The sequence below is a fragment of the Triturus cristatus genome, chromosome 6 (genome assembly GCF_964204655.1).
Source record: "Triturus cristatus chromosome 6, aTriCri1.1, whole genome shotgun sequence".
NCBI classification, from domain to species: Eukaryota; Metazoa; Chordata; class Amphibia; order Caudata; family Salamandridae; genus Triturus; species Triturus cristatus.
Window position 1 is genome coordinate 155,217,640 of NC_140589.1, and position 17,638 is coordinate 155,235,277.

General features: G+C 42.0%; 1 protein-coding gene across 1 annotated transcript in view; it reads right to left on the reverse strand.

The window, feature by feature from the left end:
- SDE2 (spliceosome associated SDE2) overlaps positions 1-17,638 on the reverse strand; it is a 330,538-nt gene that overhangs the window by 88,700 nt on the left and 224,200 nt on the right. The window contains exon 5 of the mRNA XM_085610407.1: positions 7,320-7,428. Coding sequence (XP_085466533.1) covers positions 7,320-7,428 — 109 coding nt within the window. The remainder of the gene's footprint in view (positions 1-7,319; positions 7,429-17,638) is intronic.

Sequence of the window (17,638 nt, forward strand, 5' to 3'; positions counted from 1 at the left end):
TAGTTAAAGACTAGTACGCTCATACTATCAGATTTCTATAACATAAGGATGCCTGGAAGCGTTTCGCCGGTCTCCCTTTTCCCTATCTGAAAAGCATCACTGTCTCAGGCCCTTCTTCTGGGACCTGGATCCACCGATCCCTTAGACTGTTTGAAATTTGGTTATCTCATCAATTTGGCCTTTTCTGAGCCACTATAGAACAAATGTTGTCATATGATCCATTAAGTACTTAAAATGTGTTATGCATGGGTGCAATGTTCACATATATATTGTGCGCCATTTGTTTGGACAGTAACCAATGTTATGAACACCAGGACCATACATTGATTATAGATCCAATGATGTGACATGATACTGTGCACCTTTTGACTGGACAATTACTCCTGTAATATACATGTCCTTCTGCACACCAACACCGCTAATTTATATATTTCCCACCAAGAGTACACGCCCACTAGTAGGGGTTCTTTGAGTAGAATTTACACTATTATTGAATACATCCGTTCTTCCTAAATAGCCCGTCTTTCTACTATGCCTTTTTAGCCTTTTACAGTCATGTGATGCTATAGTCAGCATCCAGCATCTGTAGAGCCGCGCAACCGACGTGCACACGTCCCTTCTCAGGAGAAATAGACACCACCACTGGGGCCGCTTGGCTTTTTGATTCAGACCGGAGCCGCCGCCGGGGAGTAATCCTCTCTGCCTCTTGATACCTTAAGCATGCGGGGAGTTTGTTTGGCACATGCGATAGTGAGCTTGATTCAGTACCTTTCACTGGCATAGGATTTTGTGTAATTAGCAACAATGGGAAATTTTGTTTAAATTGTTTTTGATGACCGTTCGTGGTTTCATTGTCACTTTGCTTTTCCAAATGTTGACTTAGTTCACTTTAAAGTCCCTTACTTCACTGGATGTATTTTAGACACTACTGTAACTTACCACATAGTTGTTGACCCGAGTTGGTTAGTTTGATAATCGGCTTTTTAATGCTGGCTGACTCTTTACCAACGTAATATGTACTACGGGCATCGCAGTGTTGGCTCTTGCGCTTAGGCCCCGTTATTTCAGACCACTGGGCACTAGGATTAAGACGCGTTTAGTGTACAGGTGGTTTTTAATGGTTTGTTCCGTCGCTACAGAACCGTTTGCTGAGGTTTACCGCAATCTGTATACCTCATTTGAGAATCCATTTCTGATATGTCTGTCCACATATGACCATTTTTAAGCAACACTTTTGCCATGCATGTCGCGCATATTCATATGTTTTATTGCGCTTGTCTCACTAATCCAATGTGCTTTTTATAATTTGGATATATTTAATATGTTCTGATGCGGTCTGAAGTATTTGTGGCCTCTGTTTTTCTAGGTTACTAATCAACCCAGTCCGGATACCTAGGTGTACTTGTGGCACCCATCACTTCCATTAACTGGAATTTCACAATTTTTTCAAGTGAATTTCACTGGAATTACACCTTTTGGGAAGGGTTTTCCTATGGGTCACAATTTGACCTTTGTTCTCCTCCTCTGATTTTTTGTTTAGGAGCTTACGGGCCCTCATCTAGTTAATACAGCCAGAATGTACGTGCTGTCATCTAATGGTAATTACCGCTGACTACCTTTTGATATAGCATCGCTTTACTTTTGACGTCACCTAATTTTAGCCTATTAATTTCTAGGTGCTCCTTTCCCCTCATTCACCATTTCTTTGAGTGCTGATAAGGATGAAGTTACCTTTATGATTACAGGGGTCGAAACGTTGACATATTGTTACTTATATCAAACACAGGCGACAGAGACATGTTTATCTGTTCCTATAATTTTATGTTTGTGAATATATTCTTTTGCCAAGTAAAAGGCCGGATTGGATCTAAAAAAACGTGGATGTATTTGAACCACATTACCTTTCCGCTCCTTTACACCATCACTCAATTCTCCTTGAGCACTCACCCCCTACCCTCCCCCTTTTTCCCTGAGCACCAATGTGTATCTATGCTGATTCATCACATATTCTTATGTTTTGATTAATTTCGATTCTGTGATGTTAATTAAATCACAAGAAATCATCTGTTTTTGCAGTGACGTTTGAATTATTTAATGTATTAGCATTCGGTTCTACATACGCATATTTTGAAACCAGCTTTCCACTGTGACTGTTTATTTATGTACCATTGTTCACCCTGGTCCAGTGGTCCTACGGGTTACCCCATTTATAATACTCTCCACTGGCTCCCAGTCAACAAAAAGATCTCCATAAAGCTCCTCATGCATGCTTACAAAGCCCTCCACAACGCAGGACCAGCATACCTGAACCACCGCCACTCAATACAAGTTGCCATCAGATACCACCACGCGGCTCAGCTGGCCCTGGCCACTGCCTCTCGGATCCACAAGACAAGAACCAAAGAAAGATCCTTCTCCTACCTCACTGTCAAGACCTGGAACACCCTGCAGACCCACCTCAGACAATCCCCGTCGCTGACCCAATTCAGGAAGGACCTCAAGACTTGGCTCTTTGGCTGAACACCATAGCGCAGACTGATTGGCAGCCTCAAGCCCACACCCCCACAGTGCTTAGAGACCTTCACAGGTGAGTGGCCGCACTTTACAAACCTTGATTGATTGAGCCCAGTTGCTGCTCGTATGAAGACGGTCAGCAGCACAAAGCCCTATGTTCATGCACACACAAACTAGTACAACCTCTTCTTCAGCATTGCTGAAGTCAGACCTCTGCCCATGTGCCTGCTCTCCACCATTAAGCTGTACCAGTGGTCGCTTCAAAAGCTGGAGAAGCTTCAAGAGAGGAGCTGATACACTGGCCATAACCAGGTGGCCCAATATAGGGTCAAGATAGGTTAAAAGGACTGATTCTGAGATGCACCATGAGGCAAGCTATAAGGAACCGACCTGTAATCCTAGTTCTCCTTCAGAGAAATTTCCATTGAAATCATAACCACGGAAAAATTCCGCCTATGTGTGAGATTCCATAACAAGTCTTACTAAGTATACATTTTTTAATTATATCTTCGCCATACTTCAGGAAGGGCAGGAATTTTTATGTGACACAAAATAATTTAGCAGTCTATAACGTAGGCTCCAGCACTCATACAATATGGCCACCTGAACCTCCCAAAGGATTGCATGAACATTCTGAGGGAAGCTAAGCGCCTTTCCAGCAGAGTTTCCTGTTCTTTTAAATGGAAAAGATTCTGCATCTAGTGTTCTTAGAACAAATTTGATGCCACCAACAAACAAGAAGAAGCTTTACTTAACAATACGATTCATAAAGACCATGGTTACCTCTATGTGAGGTGTCCCAGTACTCAATCTTCAGCATTTGGCCAGATCAGGTGTATAATTTTTATCCATAAAAGGTGACCTGGCAGCCATTACTGCCTACCGGAAATGCCTTGCGTAAACCACTTTTTCCAGGATCTCTGTAGTTAGGGGCTATCTGGAGGGCCCAAAGAATATTTTCCACCCAATTTGGAGACCTTTTCAGTCATGGGATTTCAATATCGTCTTTTCAAGACTCAGAGGCTTTCTATTTGAGCCTGCTTACAACACTTCCTGGAAGGCTGCTTTCCTTTTGGCTAGAACATCTGCATGCAGGGTCCCATGAATCATATAATTTATATTATATAGCAAAGAAATATATATAAATATTTCTATAGTAATAGGGTGGTAACAAGGACTCACTCTAAACTAGCTTTGGATTTTCATGTAAACCAAATTATTATCTTAGCAATGTTCTTTCAGAACCCCTCTTCTCCAGCAGAGAAATGTCTCTATACTCAACGCGAGAAGAATCCTGAGATTTTTTCTAGACAAAACTAAGGATATCAAACAGTTGTTTGTCAAATATGGTCCATTAAGTACAGGTGCGGCCAAATCTAAGAAATACCTATCTAGACAGAGATTTTTTTTTTTTTTTTTTAAATGGCACCTTCTGTTCAAGGAACATTTCTGTTTTCCAATCTATTTTTAAAGCAAATTAATGGAATTGGTCAAAATAGCCTACATTATAGGCTGCTAAATTATTTTCTTGTATCACTTAAAAAGGCCTGTCCTTCCCGAAGAACGGTGAATCCAGAGTGAGGGAAAGAAAGGAAAAGGAAGGAAGGGAGGGAAAGAAAGGAAAAGGAAGGAAGGGAGGGAAAGAAAGGAAGGGAGGGAAAGAAAGGAAGGGAGGGAAAGAAAGGAAAAGGAAGGAAGGGAGGAAGAGAAAGAAAGGAAGAGAAAGGAAGAGAAAGAAAGAGAAAGAAAGAGAAAGAAAGAAAGAGAAAGAAAGAGAAAGAAAGAGAAAGAAAGAAAGAAAGAGAAAGAAAGAAAGAGAAAGAAAGGAAGAGAAAGGAAGAGAAAGAAAGAGAAAGAAAGAGAAAGAAAGAGAAAGAAAGAAAGAGAAAGAGAGAAAGAGAAAGAGAAAGAAAGAAAGAGAAAGAAAGAAAGAGAAAGAAAGAAAGAAAGAAAGAGAGAGAAAGGAAGGGAAAGGAAGGGAAAGGAAGGGAAAGGAAGGGAAAGGAAGGGAAAGGAAGAGGAAGGAAGGAAGGAAGGAAGGAAGGAAGGAAGGAAGGAAGGAAGAGGAAGGAAGGGAGGGAAAGAAAGGAAGGGAGGGAAAGAAAGGAAGGGAGGGAAAGAAAGGAAAAGGAAGGAAAGAGGGAAAGAAAGGAAAAGGAAGGAAGGGAGGAAGAGAAAGAAAGAGAAAGAAAGAGAGAGAAAGGAAGAGAGAGAAAGGAAGAGAGAGAAAGGAAGAGAGAGAAAGGAAGAGAGAGAAAGGAAGAGAGAGAAAGGAAGAGAGAGAAAGGAAGAGAGAGAAAGGAAGAGAGAGAAAGGAAGGGAAAGGAAGGGAAAGGAAGAGAAAGGAAGAGAAAGGAAGAGGAAGGAAGAGGAAGGAAGGAAGGAAGGAAGGAAGGAAGGAAGGAAGGAAGGAAGGAAGGAAGGAAGGAAGGAAGGAAGGAAGGAAGGAAGGAAGGAAGGAAGGAAGGAAACCGACACACACACACCTGACAAAAATGTAACCAACCCTGAAACAGGGATAGTGTTAAGGATTCTAGGGAACTGCTTGCCCATCCTGACTAATGCACCAGATCACACAGGGACTTCCATAGTGAGTAGAAACATGTCAATGGCACATACTTCGGGGTCTGCATTAAACAGGTCTATGAGTACATTGCTTTTAACCGTGTGATAGGGAGGGAACAATAAAGTTCAATAAGATATTTCCACTTTAGGCACAACTTACATAGTTCTCCAAAAGAAGTGTAGCACGCGTACTGTGTGGACTGGATGTCACTATGGTGTGGAGGAGCCAGATGATGAAACATGCCACCACAATGATTGAGAGCTCTAGTCCTTTTTAGGAACGATCCTTAAAGTTGGATATCGCTTTTTTCTGGCATGTGATCCATAGTATTCACTTTTTTGTGCCAGGTTGAGGTAATACATAGTATTTAGGTATCATTTATCCTAATACATTGCAGTTACATATCCTTTCCCTTCACTATACTTGTGTAGTAGTTGCTCTCTAACACTGCCATAAGCTACTCCTATGCTGAATTTATGGAAGAGCATCATGTGAAACAGCAAGCTGCAAACACCAATGGAAACAAGAACAGGTTCACCATTTCTACAGGCACATAGACATGCTGCTTCTGGTCATTGATTTCTGCTGGTGGCAATTTACAATCTGCAGTGCCAGAATTTTCGAATCAGTGGTCTAAGTCCTAATATCTCAAGAACTTTAGAAACACTGCTTACTGCAAACAGGATGGGATACATGGCATGTCCAAAATGGGAATAATATTGTTAATTAAAGACCAATCAGTGGCAGCCGGATAACGTTTATTGTAAATCTGGCACTTTTAGGAATGAATCTGTTACTTTAAGAGAAAGGTGAGGAAAGGTGAGGAAAAGTGAGGCTACCAATAACTGGCCTTTTGAAGAGGAATCTAAAGCTATCTCAAAGAAAGTATGGCTAATATTTTCCACAGGAGCATCTTGTAAATTTGAAGGTGAACTTACCTTTCACCTTCATTTACACTTAGCCATGTGCTTTGACCCTCAATGCAGATTACGGATGTTCGTCTAAAAACAAAACCACCTGAAACTACCACCTGATATGGTACATGGACACGCAAGGCACAGATTGTGGAGACTGTACAAGATAGAAATAGGGTGTCAGCAGTCCTAGAATTTTGAAGCACTCTCTAGCAGATATTTCAGAGGAAGCATAGCTCTTGTCTCCATGCTTCTAATGGGTAAAATAAAATTGAGAACCCTAACCAAGTACGTTTCTAATTAGATAAAAAAAAACTAGTGCAAAATAAGATCAGCTGAAAAGTTTCATTCAGTCAGTGGTGAAAAGATATGTAAAGATGTAATAGGAACAGTCTTAGAATCTTTAAAATGCTAAGCTGACAACCCCTAATTGTCTGAAGCTGATATAATCGGACTTTAGAATAACAGGAAGGGACGCTCGTAAAGCAGAACATAAGAAGGTTAATCTAAAAATTGACAGCACTGCAGAAAAGCATTGAATCAATCAGAATACCAGGTCTTAATCAAAAGATTACAGAGAACTCAATCCCATGACTAGCCTATTAGGATGATCAGGATAACTGAGAATGGTAAAACGGAAAACATGGCCCAATCCCAGGTTTGAAAGCAGAAGGTACATTTACCCAAACATTAGGACAAATATCCATTCAAGCTTTGCTTCCATAGGCTTCCAATAACATAGTTCCGTCGCATCCCTTGATGGAGCTAGAAAAAGTCACACAATTATTACCTGCCAGTGTAGCCATTAGCGGATCTGTAGACTCACAAAATAGAGTAGACATGCCCATCTGTCAGGAGCATTAGAAATGGAGTCAAATTATCCTGGCCCACTATCAGGAAACAGGGACAGGAAAAAACAGCAGGAGAACTTTAATGATTTCAATACTGCAAGAGACCATCCCGTAAGCTGATCTGGCAACAACACTATAGGGCCCTGAGTTTATTGTGCGATTCCCAGATTAGAATTTCCAGGGGGAGAGGTCAGGGGGCGAAGTACTCGACTCTGCCGGATGTTCATTTTTACTCCATGGTGCTAATTTTATCACCATGGAGCAACAATGAATATCTCTTACAACCAGAGACAATGAATCAATACTGAACAACTCAACTTACAATCGATCATAGGGATGCAATGTTAACTGGAGGCATAAATTAACATTTAGCCAAATGTTCCTCAAAATTATCTCTTTTTACATCAATAAGTATAATTTAAAGATATGGCATGTCGAAAGCCACTTATCACAGCATATAAAAAGCAGACTTACCAAAAACATTTCTTTTTTCCAGATTTTGTTCTTATTTCTGACACATTTGGACGCTTACGGCTATCATTAGCTTCTGGCAGCACCATACTGCTTGAACTTGCTTGCATACCTTCATGAAACGAAAAAATAACTTACTATTGTAAAATTGTGTTCCAGTAATAATAAATATAGGAAATATAGTCCTAGCTTTGGTACACGAGTCTTAATTAGAAGAAAATGGTAATAGTCATTAAACCTTTTCTCCCATACTTATCATCCAAAGAATAAGTTACTTACCTTTGATAACGCTCTTTCTGATGGTTACTCTATCTAATAGCAGATTCCTCACCTCATGAATACTTACCAGGCGCCAGACTGGATCTGAAGATTTTTCTCTGCAATTCCCTTGTGGGCCAGTAGGTGGTGTGGTGTGGCTCTGTGTCGGGTTTCTCCCACCCCCGAAATGACGTCAAGTCCACAATATAATTGCCACCTCCATGCATCAACCGTTTCTTTCTGATATCCGTCGAGTGATGTGCCGATCTCGAATTGTAATCTTTTTAGTATGGATCAAAGGAATCGGTTCCACAGTATGGGGAGACAGGTGGATTGCAGAGGGGTCTGCAGTTAAGAGTATCCACCAGAAAGATCATTACTGAAGGTAAGAAAATAAGTTACTTACCTGTAACTGCAGTTATCCAGTATTGGTATCTTTCATAGATTCACATGCTTGAATCATTCCCCGTCGTTGAAGCGGGAGTCCCATGGTACTATAATAAAGCACTATGTATTAGAATCATAGGCTATAATGGCAATGGAAAAAGACAGTTTAATAGCCTATCTACGTCCTTATTAAAAAAGGACCAAACTTAAACAATAACCACTCAGGCAATTGCACCCTCTAGAACACTCCCAACAGAGGCCAAGTCATTCATATTTTAAGATAAACAACAACAATTAGATCTAATCTGCTCGGGCGAAAATCAAATTCACTTCAAAAGTGGGTAGTAGGAATTTATTTTCTTCCTCAACGACAATCCTTAATATTTTATAGGTGTTGTCCCTACTCATATTCGCCCTATATCTTATTATTTAAAAGAATCAATCTACGAATCAACAGTCACTGTGTTCACGCAAAAATACCCTACAAATTAACAGGTATATATAAAACACCAATCCGTGCCAATGTGCAAAAAATGTGAACAAACGAGGTAGCGCCTCACATGCGCACCACCAGAGGGGGTTTACTAGTTAATTATCACCAGTTATGCCCACGTTTCTCATCATTGGTCTCTACCTCGTACAAACAAAAAATTATTGGTGTCCAGAAGACCAGTGAAAACGGTGAACATGTGTATAATCATAACACAAAACAACCCCGTGTGATTAAAATTGAGATGAGCCACACAGTCACCAAGGAGCCACTTTTATTCTACACTTGTGGGCTTATTCAAAATAAAAACATACTGCATGTTTGCAGACCAAGTAATGATGGGCCGACAGGTTTCATTGCCTGTAAATTGTAGTGGAATTTCTTCAGGGCACGCAGACACTGTCCACCTTTTCTGGACACGTATTATGAACACACTGTGACCGGTAGTAGCCAAGGCCCCTCGTACCAGCTAGCCACCTCTTCACCCAGGGACTATATATTCTTAATAGCCCTGTTTCATAAAAAGGACACTTCTGCAGTATTGGGGTATCTTTCATAGATTCACATGCCTGTGAATCTATGAAAGATACCAATACTTGAGAACCACAGATTACAGGTAAGTAACTTTTGTTCTTATGTTGTCCATGTGCGTGTCTTGACACACAACGAGCCGCGTCTCGTTCCAGTACATTCATTTTTTAAGCACAAGTGGGAATAATTAATTCCAAGTTATAAGAGGAGCCTCTTTTGGGGAGGAGGGTGGGTCGCATGTCAATCTATGAAAAAGATACCAATACTGGATAACTGCAGTTACAGGTAAGTAACTCATTTTCTTATCCAGGATCTTTCATAGATTCACATGCTTGAATCAGAATAGTAAGCAGTGTTGTAGGTAACCTAGGAACCCTTAGAAGATGGAGGGTAAAAGTAATATACATTCATAAAAGCACATAGAAAGCTAGAAAATAATAATAATATATATAGTATTGTATTGTAAATGCATTTATATAACGATTACTACCGCTGACAAGGCATCAAAGCGCTTTTCGGCGGGTAGCACGCTACTCCAGAACCCATAAAGTATTAGTGGTGAATTAGTATAGTGAAATATGAAAGTAATTTGACTAGTGGATATGTTAGTCAGTTATTTGGATTGAGAAGGGTAGAAGAGGGAAAAAGGTTTGCATTTATATAGCGCTTGCTACCCCTGATGAGGTGTTGAAGTGCTTTTTCCACGAGTAGCACGCTACTCCGGAATCCAAGCATTTACTGAAATAAATATATATATATATATATACACACATATATATATATATATATATATATATTACCTACTGGTGGTTGCCAGTATGTAGTTATAGTTAGGACCAAGTTTCCATAGGAAGAGAATTTTGTGTTTTGCTTATAACTTTGGCTTCGTTTGATGAATCTTCATTAAATTTACCAAACTAATTATTTGTTCATATCAGCTCCTATGTGGGAAGTTTGGGGGTGATTCGTCAAGGGGGGGGGGGGGGGGGGGCAAGAAAAAAGGGGGGTCCCAAAACGTGTTTTCTCCATGTTAATTTCCATAGGAAACTTTAGACACGGCTACAGGTTGAACGGGTGAACGGAATTACCCTACATTTGGCAGGGAGAAGGGTCTTGGTCTAGAAAGCACGTTTTTGTTTATTTGGTGTAAATCCGTTCAGTAGTTTTTGAGAAATATTGAAATTTACAGATATCGATATTTGGGAATTCTGCCACCTGATTGGCTGAGGCGTTACGAGCACGAGCTTGCTGCTTATTTGTTGTGAGTGCTGCGAGCGGTTACAACTAGGAAGTGTTGGCCGTCATTTTGTGATTCCGTTGAAGCGAGTAAGGGGAAAAAAGGGCAAAAAGAGTAGGAAAGAGGAGGGTAGGAGCGCTGGGAGGTCTGTGGGGTGGTTAGGGTGTGCTATACAGGGAGTGTGAAGCGATGTATGCAGTCCTACCGGTGTGAAATTGCTGTTTTGCCCAGAGTGAGATGGTGCTGAGGTGAGGTGCCGGTACACTCGGGGATGAAACTGTGAGGTGATTAATGTAAACTGATGTGCTCTGGGCGCTGTAGGATACTGGCCGCTGTAGCATAGCTGAGGAAGTGGTGTTAGTATGGGTTTAGACTATAGCGGGGGTGGGAAGCAAACTACTCACCCCTACCGGTCTGAAGACTCGAATGGAGTGTTTTAGCAAGCAGGAATAAAGAAATAATCGTGAAGAATATAATGCAGAATGTTGCAATGCCACAAAAGACAAATGGTGAAATCAGGTGTGTTTAAGAAAGTGGCTGTGTGGTATAAAGTGATGGAGTCTGCAAGTTATATAAAAAGTGTCTTCATGTAAGTGCCATAAATATAACCACTGGTGCAAGAGCTAAGGCATCCAGCTGAGGCAAACTCCAACCGCTTCTTTTGTATTCAAACCTAAGCTCCTGCATCAGTCAATTCCACATTACAGTTCCATGTGACATAAACAATACCTATTAGGCATGAATGACTGTAAATTGTAGAATGAAAATAAAGGATACGATTACCACACTGTGCCAACCAGTTCCTAAACAATGCCGTGTTTTTTGATCTTGATCGCCAGTTAGTGAGCAGAGGCGGATGAGCTAATTTGTGTGAGATTGCTTCGTGGATAAGAGGCAGGCAGAGAGACTTGTGTACAAAGAATAGATATGGTTTCAAAATGGATGTCGGGTTTAGGCTAATTTAGCAAGTAAATAGCGTATTTGCATAGGCCATACATCATCCATCCCTGGTTAGTGTGGAGAGGTAAGGGCCAATAATGAAAACAGCGTTCAAATGCCTAAGCATACTTAGAAAGTTGTTATATGAAAATAGTTCAATTGAAGTGTATTAAAAAAATTTAATAGGAAAAAGTTTAAAAAGTTGGATAAAAAAATCAATCCAAGAATAAAGTGAATTTCTTACAAGTCTTGGAAACTGCAGTCCGGAAGTTCTTCAGCAGCTTGAGATGCGTAATGTCCCACGAGGCGATTGATGCAATCTTGTGAGAAAAGCAAAGCGATCCAATTCATATCCTCGAAGGGACAGTGATGTTCCTTGAATGTTGGGGCAGCAATTTGAATTGGCAGGCAATCTGCGATGTTGTCAAAGGTCGCACGTTGCAGGAGATCTTTCGCGGCTGCACGGAAATCCCATTCCGCCAGGATACCTTTTTGCGTTGCATCCGCAATTGCTCCACTGCCTGAACAATCAAGTTTGTGGTTTTCAAGATACTCCATTACCTGCTGGATATCGGGAGCGTTTGCTGGGATATTGGCAAGGCATAGATCCATACGCCAGTCGATTGGGCAAGTTTTGAAATAAAAAGATGGTTGCACGCAGATTGTATATGGGTAAATAAATGTCATGTTGTAGCTGGCTCCAATAATAGAGAGAGGCAGGCAGCCGAAAAGTTGTTCCATTTTTTCACGGTATTGATGTAGCTTCGCGTAGAGACGTATTCTGTCGGACATGCTTGTTACCACAGGGAGCGTAGCCATTTTTAACAAGCTAAAATAGTAGTAGGATGGCCGCAAACAGAGCGAGAATTAGGGGCACTGTAGCTGTTATTCCAGAGATGATCGAATGAATGAAGTCTGGTATTAGACTAAAAACAGTTTGAAAGCCTGTGAGAAGGCCGGAGGAGACAATGTTAAAAAAGTGTGCCAGACCTTAAATGTCAGATGTGTTGAAAATTGTGTAACAATTCAGAAAGTGTAATGGGAGGTTCGTATTTAAAAGGGAGTGTATTTTACTTGAAGTTTGTGCTATCTGCAGTCGATAAATTACTTTTGGAGAAGTGAGGGACACTTCTGTTTTAAACAAAAGCGCTTTGTTTGCTCCGTTTAATAAAATCTGTTTTCAAAGTAGGTATTGAAGGCCAAGTTGAACTTTGGGAGTTACTTTGTGTGGGTGGGAATAGAGATTGCCAGAGGAAGTTATCCGGTTTGAAACAGTAAGGACATACGGTATGCCAGCTCACATTGCGTAGCAGTCCAAGTTATTAAAAAGCAGATAACTGCAGTTAGAAAGCTGTGTGAATGTTGGTCTGATTGTGGGAGTTGGCGTGCTTTTAAGAAAGCACGCAAGATCGGGGGCTGTAAGCTTAGAAGCTTCGTGCAGTTGGACATTCTTGCATAGTAATGAATGACTGCCATTGTGGTCACACTAAGGCTCGCTGGTCCTCTTTCTTCGCGCTCCTGATGAAATCTGTTCTATTCCTGATGTCTTCTCTTGATTCTATCGATGAAACTCGCTTTTCTTCCTTCTTCCTCCGAGTGAATTTCTGGAGCTTCCCGATGACGATCCAGACCCAACGGCGGAAAAAAGAATCTGAGGATGGCGCCCCAAAGGTGGGACTTCCGCAGGAAGCACAACGACGTCACGGGAGGTGCACCAAATGGTGGACGTCGACGCCCACCTGGGCTACAAAAAAAAAAAAAAAAAAAAAAACAAACAAAAGACTACGAATCCGGACCCAACCACAAGATCGCGGAATAATGCACAGCATAGTGAATCCAGAAAGATTCACGCTGCAAAACTTCTGTATCCTCTTTAAGACAGGGATATGTAAATGGGAGAAACCACTGCTCGTAAATAAACCTCTGCCACACAATGCAGAATGCGAGGAGAGATGGGAGCAAAGTATGTGCGAAGGTGGCAAGTGATTCTCGATTATAAAAGTATACAATGCAAAGTGTTGAGGGAATGTGCCGGAGAGACTCGAGTATGCAGAGCACAGACATTTACATGTCAACATACACTGATGGTCTACTGAGTGACAGTGGACGCAACCATGATAGTACAGTCATTAGGGAAGATTACGAAAACATAGCGCATACGTGCCCCCCCCCAAAATCTTTAGCGTAGTGGGCTGGCTCGGCGTAAGCAAGGCTAGCGCAGGGGTATGAATAAAAGGCACGTTTCTCTGGGTGTGGTTCTCTTCCGGAATGGCGAACATGTCTGTCAGGTCTGCGCAGCTTACACCGCCACGAGGCTGACGCCGTGAGCGAGGGTGGCTGCGGGAATAATGCTCTGAGCCTGCTGCTACCCAGAAACCGTCATGGCCGCTGCGACGCACATATGCCCCACAGTTCACCTTTCGACACCGTCGTATGTGAAAGAGGGCCCACCACGTGCCGGCGGAAAGCTTTTGGGCCGAGGTGTGCGAGCTTGGAAGGCTCCTGAGATCAACGCTGGCTACCGCGACACAGGCAGACGGCGCCCAGCCTGAGGCCCAGCACCGTGAAGTGCTCTGTATACTACTAACACAGTAGTCGAAGAGGTACCAACAGTGGAACGGTGTCTTGATCCCACAATGGACAATGTTAGAACTGCATCTGAGAGTGCAGATGAAGGTACTCCTTTCGACCAGCTGTAACCAACTCTAGGTCCCAACAGTGGAACGGTGTCTTGATACCACAATGAACGATGTTAGAACTACATCTGAGAGTGGAGATGAAGGTACTCGCTTTGACCAGGTGCAAGCAACTCTAGGTCCCAACAGTGGAACGGTGTCTTGATCCCACAATGGACGATGTCCGATATTAGCTGCTGCTTGCGAACTTTCACAGAAGTCCCTGCTTTGACGTGCATCAGACTCTGTGCTTCCGTATCTAAGTGCTGCACATGATTATTGTGCTTGGTTGACACCAGTCGGTGGAGTACAACGCGGTACAGCAGGTCCGAACAGTGGAATGGGGTGTTGATCCGAAAATGGACGATGTTAGAACTGCATCTGAGAGTGGAGATGATGGTACTCGCTTCGACCAGGTGTAACCAACTCTAGGTCCCAACAGTGGAACGGTGTCTTGATCCCAGAATGGACGATGTCCAATATTACATGCTGGTTGGTTTTGACAGAACTCCCTCCGTTGAGGTGCATCAGACTCTGTGCTTCCGTAGCTAACTGCTGCACATGATTATTGGGCTTGGTTGACTGCAGTCGGTGGAGTACACCGTGGTACAGCAGATGGGAACAGTGAAATGGGGTGTTGTTTCTGTGATTGAGGATTTCAGAAGTTAAAGTTTGTGATGATTTCTGTGTAGCCACTCCGATCCGGTGCAACCAACTGCGTGCTTCCGAATCCAACGGCACGTGGCTGTGAGGCGTTAATGACAACTGCCTCTGGCCTACAGTGCGGTCAGCAGGACTCACAATTCAGATGGAGTTGTGATTGTTTAATTACAGAATCCAGTAGGCAACTAACTACAACGTCTATTGAAATATACACAATAGCCTTTTAGTATACTTGCTTGAAGTGTTTTAAGATGACTTATAGGTCTAGTACAATGACCAAAATCTTCTTGGTAGTGGTAAAGAACACTGAATAACAGTGTACACAGTGGACAGCAGAGATCGCAATTCGAATTGTTTTGATTTATTTATTGCAGAGTTTTGTGGAATTTATGTTGTTGTATTTTGTGAAGAGGACGTGAGAAAAAGTATTCCTGGAAGACTGTGCTCACTACTGCCTTCAATTTACACTGCAGACACCAGTGTTCACAATTTAGATCAAGTCGCTATTGTAGATGACGCAGTCCTGTAGGCAAAAGACATTGCTCCAGTGTGCTCTGTCCGCACCACGCATCATCACAGGGTCCGCACACGGTTTTTGTTGCTTCGCGTACGGCAAACTGGGCAGCTCAACTCAACGCCACATGGCTGTGGGCCCTTGCTGACCGCTCTCTGGCCTACAGTGCAGACAGCAGTATTTACAATTCAGATCGAGTCTCTACTGCAGATGATGTAGTGTTGTAGGCAACAGACATTGCTCCTAGTGCGGCCCGCCCGCAGCACGCATCATCGCTGGCTGTGTACATGCTGAATGCTTTTGATGTGGCTATCTAAGTGCACTAGACCTGATGTGCCCTTTATGATACAATCTTTTTGTGTATTATTTCAGATCTACTGCCTGTATCTTAGTATACCACAAGTTATGGTTGTTTTACGATAGAATCTTTTGGGTATTATTTCTCATCTAGTGTCCCTACCTTCCTGCAGCACAAACTATTGACCCTTTTATTATTGAATCTCTGTGTGTGATCCAATGATTACTGTTGTAGTTGATGCTAGCAGCAACCATTCCCTGAGGGCTGCTTTACACTCACCCCACACGCATTCAGCACAGACGTCACTGGATATGTGACCCTGGTAATAAAAAGGAGTCGAGCGCACGTGTCCGTACCCACTTCCACTATCTATCTGTGTCTGTGTGTTCATTATGTATGCATGATACTGCCCCTGGGCCGTACCAGATTACATTGTGCTGTGGACAGTGTATGCAACCAAGTTACCTCTGGCAGTGGGGAAAAGTTCTGTTATGTAGCTTTTAGATGCATGGCTATCACAGGTGGAAGGCTACTTTACAGAGCATGAATATTGATGAAGAGGATGGTTGCATGTTGTGTGTACTGTCGGATATGTGTACATAGTAAAATGTTTTCAAAAAAGCTCTGTAAGCAGAAGAGGAGTCTCTCATCAAACGCTGTAGAGAGAATGGCGAAAAAGGGTGGGGTCCTCCAACTGTTACAATGGGAAATGTTATGAACCAATCAAATGCTTTTCTTTAAGGTCACATGGCATTCGCGCAGCGAGCACGCAAGGAGGCCGCACCCAACGCGATTTTGAGAAAATATTACCATAGTATAAGTTTATTACAGTTAGAAATATATAAATGTTTAAAATATTTTAGATTATCGCTTGTTCTCATATACACTTTAAACTTATTTAGATATAGTTTTGAGACGAAAAATAAAATGAGCGAATTGCGTTCCCGGCGCGACACCATACGTCTATGACGTAACACAGGGCCTGGCAGCGTGTGCTCATCGCATACGCAACGCGCAGCGGACGTGACCCCATACGTACATGACGTAAGGCCCGGCATGGTACTGCGTACCCGTTGCATACCAAAGTAGCAGCTGGCGCTACCACATACGTATATGATGTTGCGCGGGACGCAGTGCCACGAACCTGTTGGATACGAAATGCGCATCCTTTACGAGTTTAGCAATATGGCGGATAGGATTGGCGTGCTGATGGAGCTTGGTACACTACTGGTATGGGACTTCAGTTTTCCAAAAAAAAAAAAAAACGATATACATACTTTTTTTTCAAGTTATAAAACATTACATATTAAAAGTATAATAGAGTTCCAAAATGTTTTTTTTTTAAAAAATAGAATTTTTTTGGGGGGGTTTATAAAAAAACCTTAGAAATTCACAGAAAAAAACATAGGTTTCAGGGACGTTATAGTTAGTTGGACATTTGACTCAGATAAAACCAGAGAAATGTGTCCGTTATAGTTAGTTGAGCTAACTATAACTAGCGCGCCCGCAACGCACTGGTGATGACGTCACATATTACATCACTCATGACACGGTCAGTGACATCAATGATGACATCACTGATGACATCATCCACCTGATAATCTGATGCACATACTGATGGCCTAATATAAACTTTGATACATGCACTCTAAAATACAGACTACTATTTTTGAAACCATACACACAACAATGCCAGATACTACATACCACCCACTATTTCCTAGGTCTACACTCACATCCACTCACTTATACATGCAGTTACTCATCAATACAGTACTATAATATGCACTCATAGACCTATACATACAGTCACAGTCCACCACTCATCCATAGAGTTACTCACACACCTAGTCAGTCATGCAAAGAATCAATCACATAACCCATTTACTCATGTATACAGTTATACACACCAACTGCGTTATTTATACACACACCACATCACTTATTTATGCAGATACTAACACATACTTACTGTCTTATACAATCACTGATACAAGCAGACACTTTTATACACCCACTCCTTCAAATAACTTACTCTCACGTATAGTCATTTATATACTCCAACACTCACATATACTGCCTTAAAACATATGTAGTTACTCACACATATACCAGTGAGACATTTATTCACTCACCAACACACCCATACACACACTAACTCACCCATACAGCCCTTCCCAGATGTACTTTTGAATCCATACAACCAGTGAATCACCCACTCAGACATGTATGCAGAGAGTCACACACACCCCCACCCACCCGCACAGACACTCAGGCACTCATACAGATACTCAGACAACAAATCAATAACCCATATAGACACTCATGTA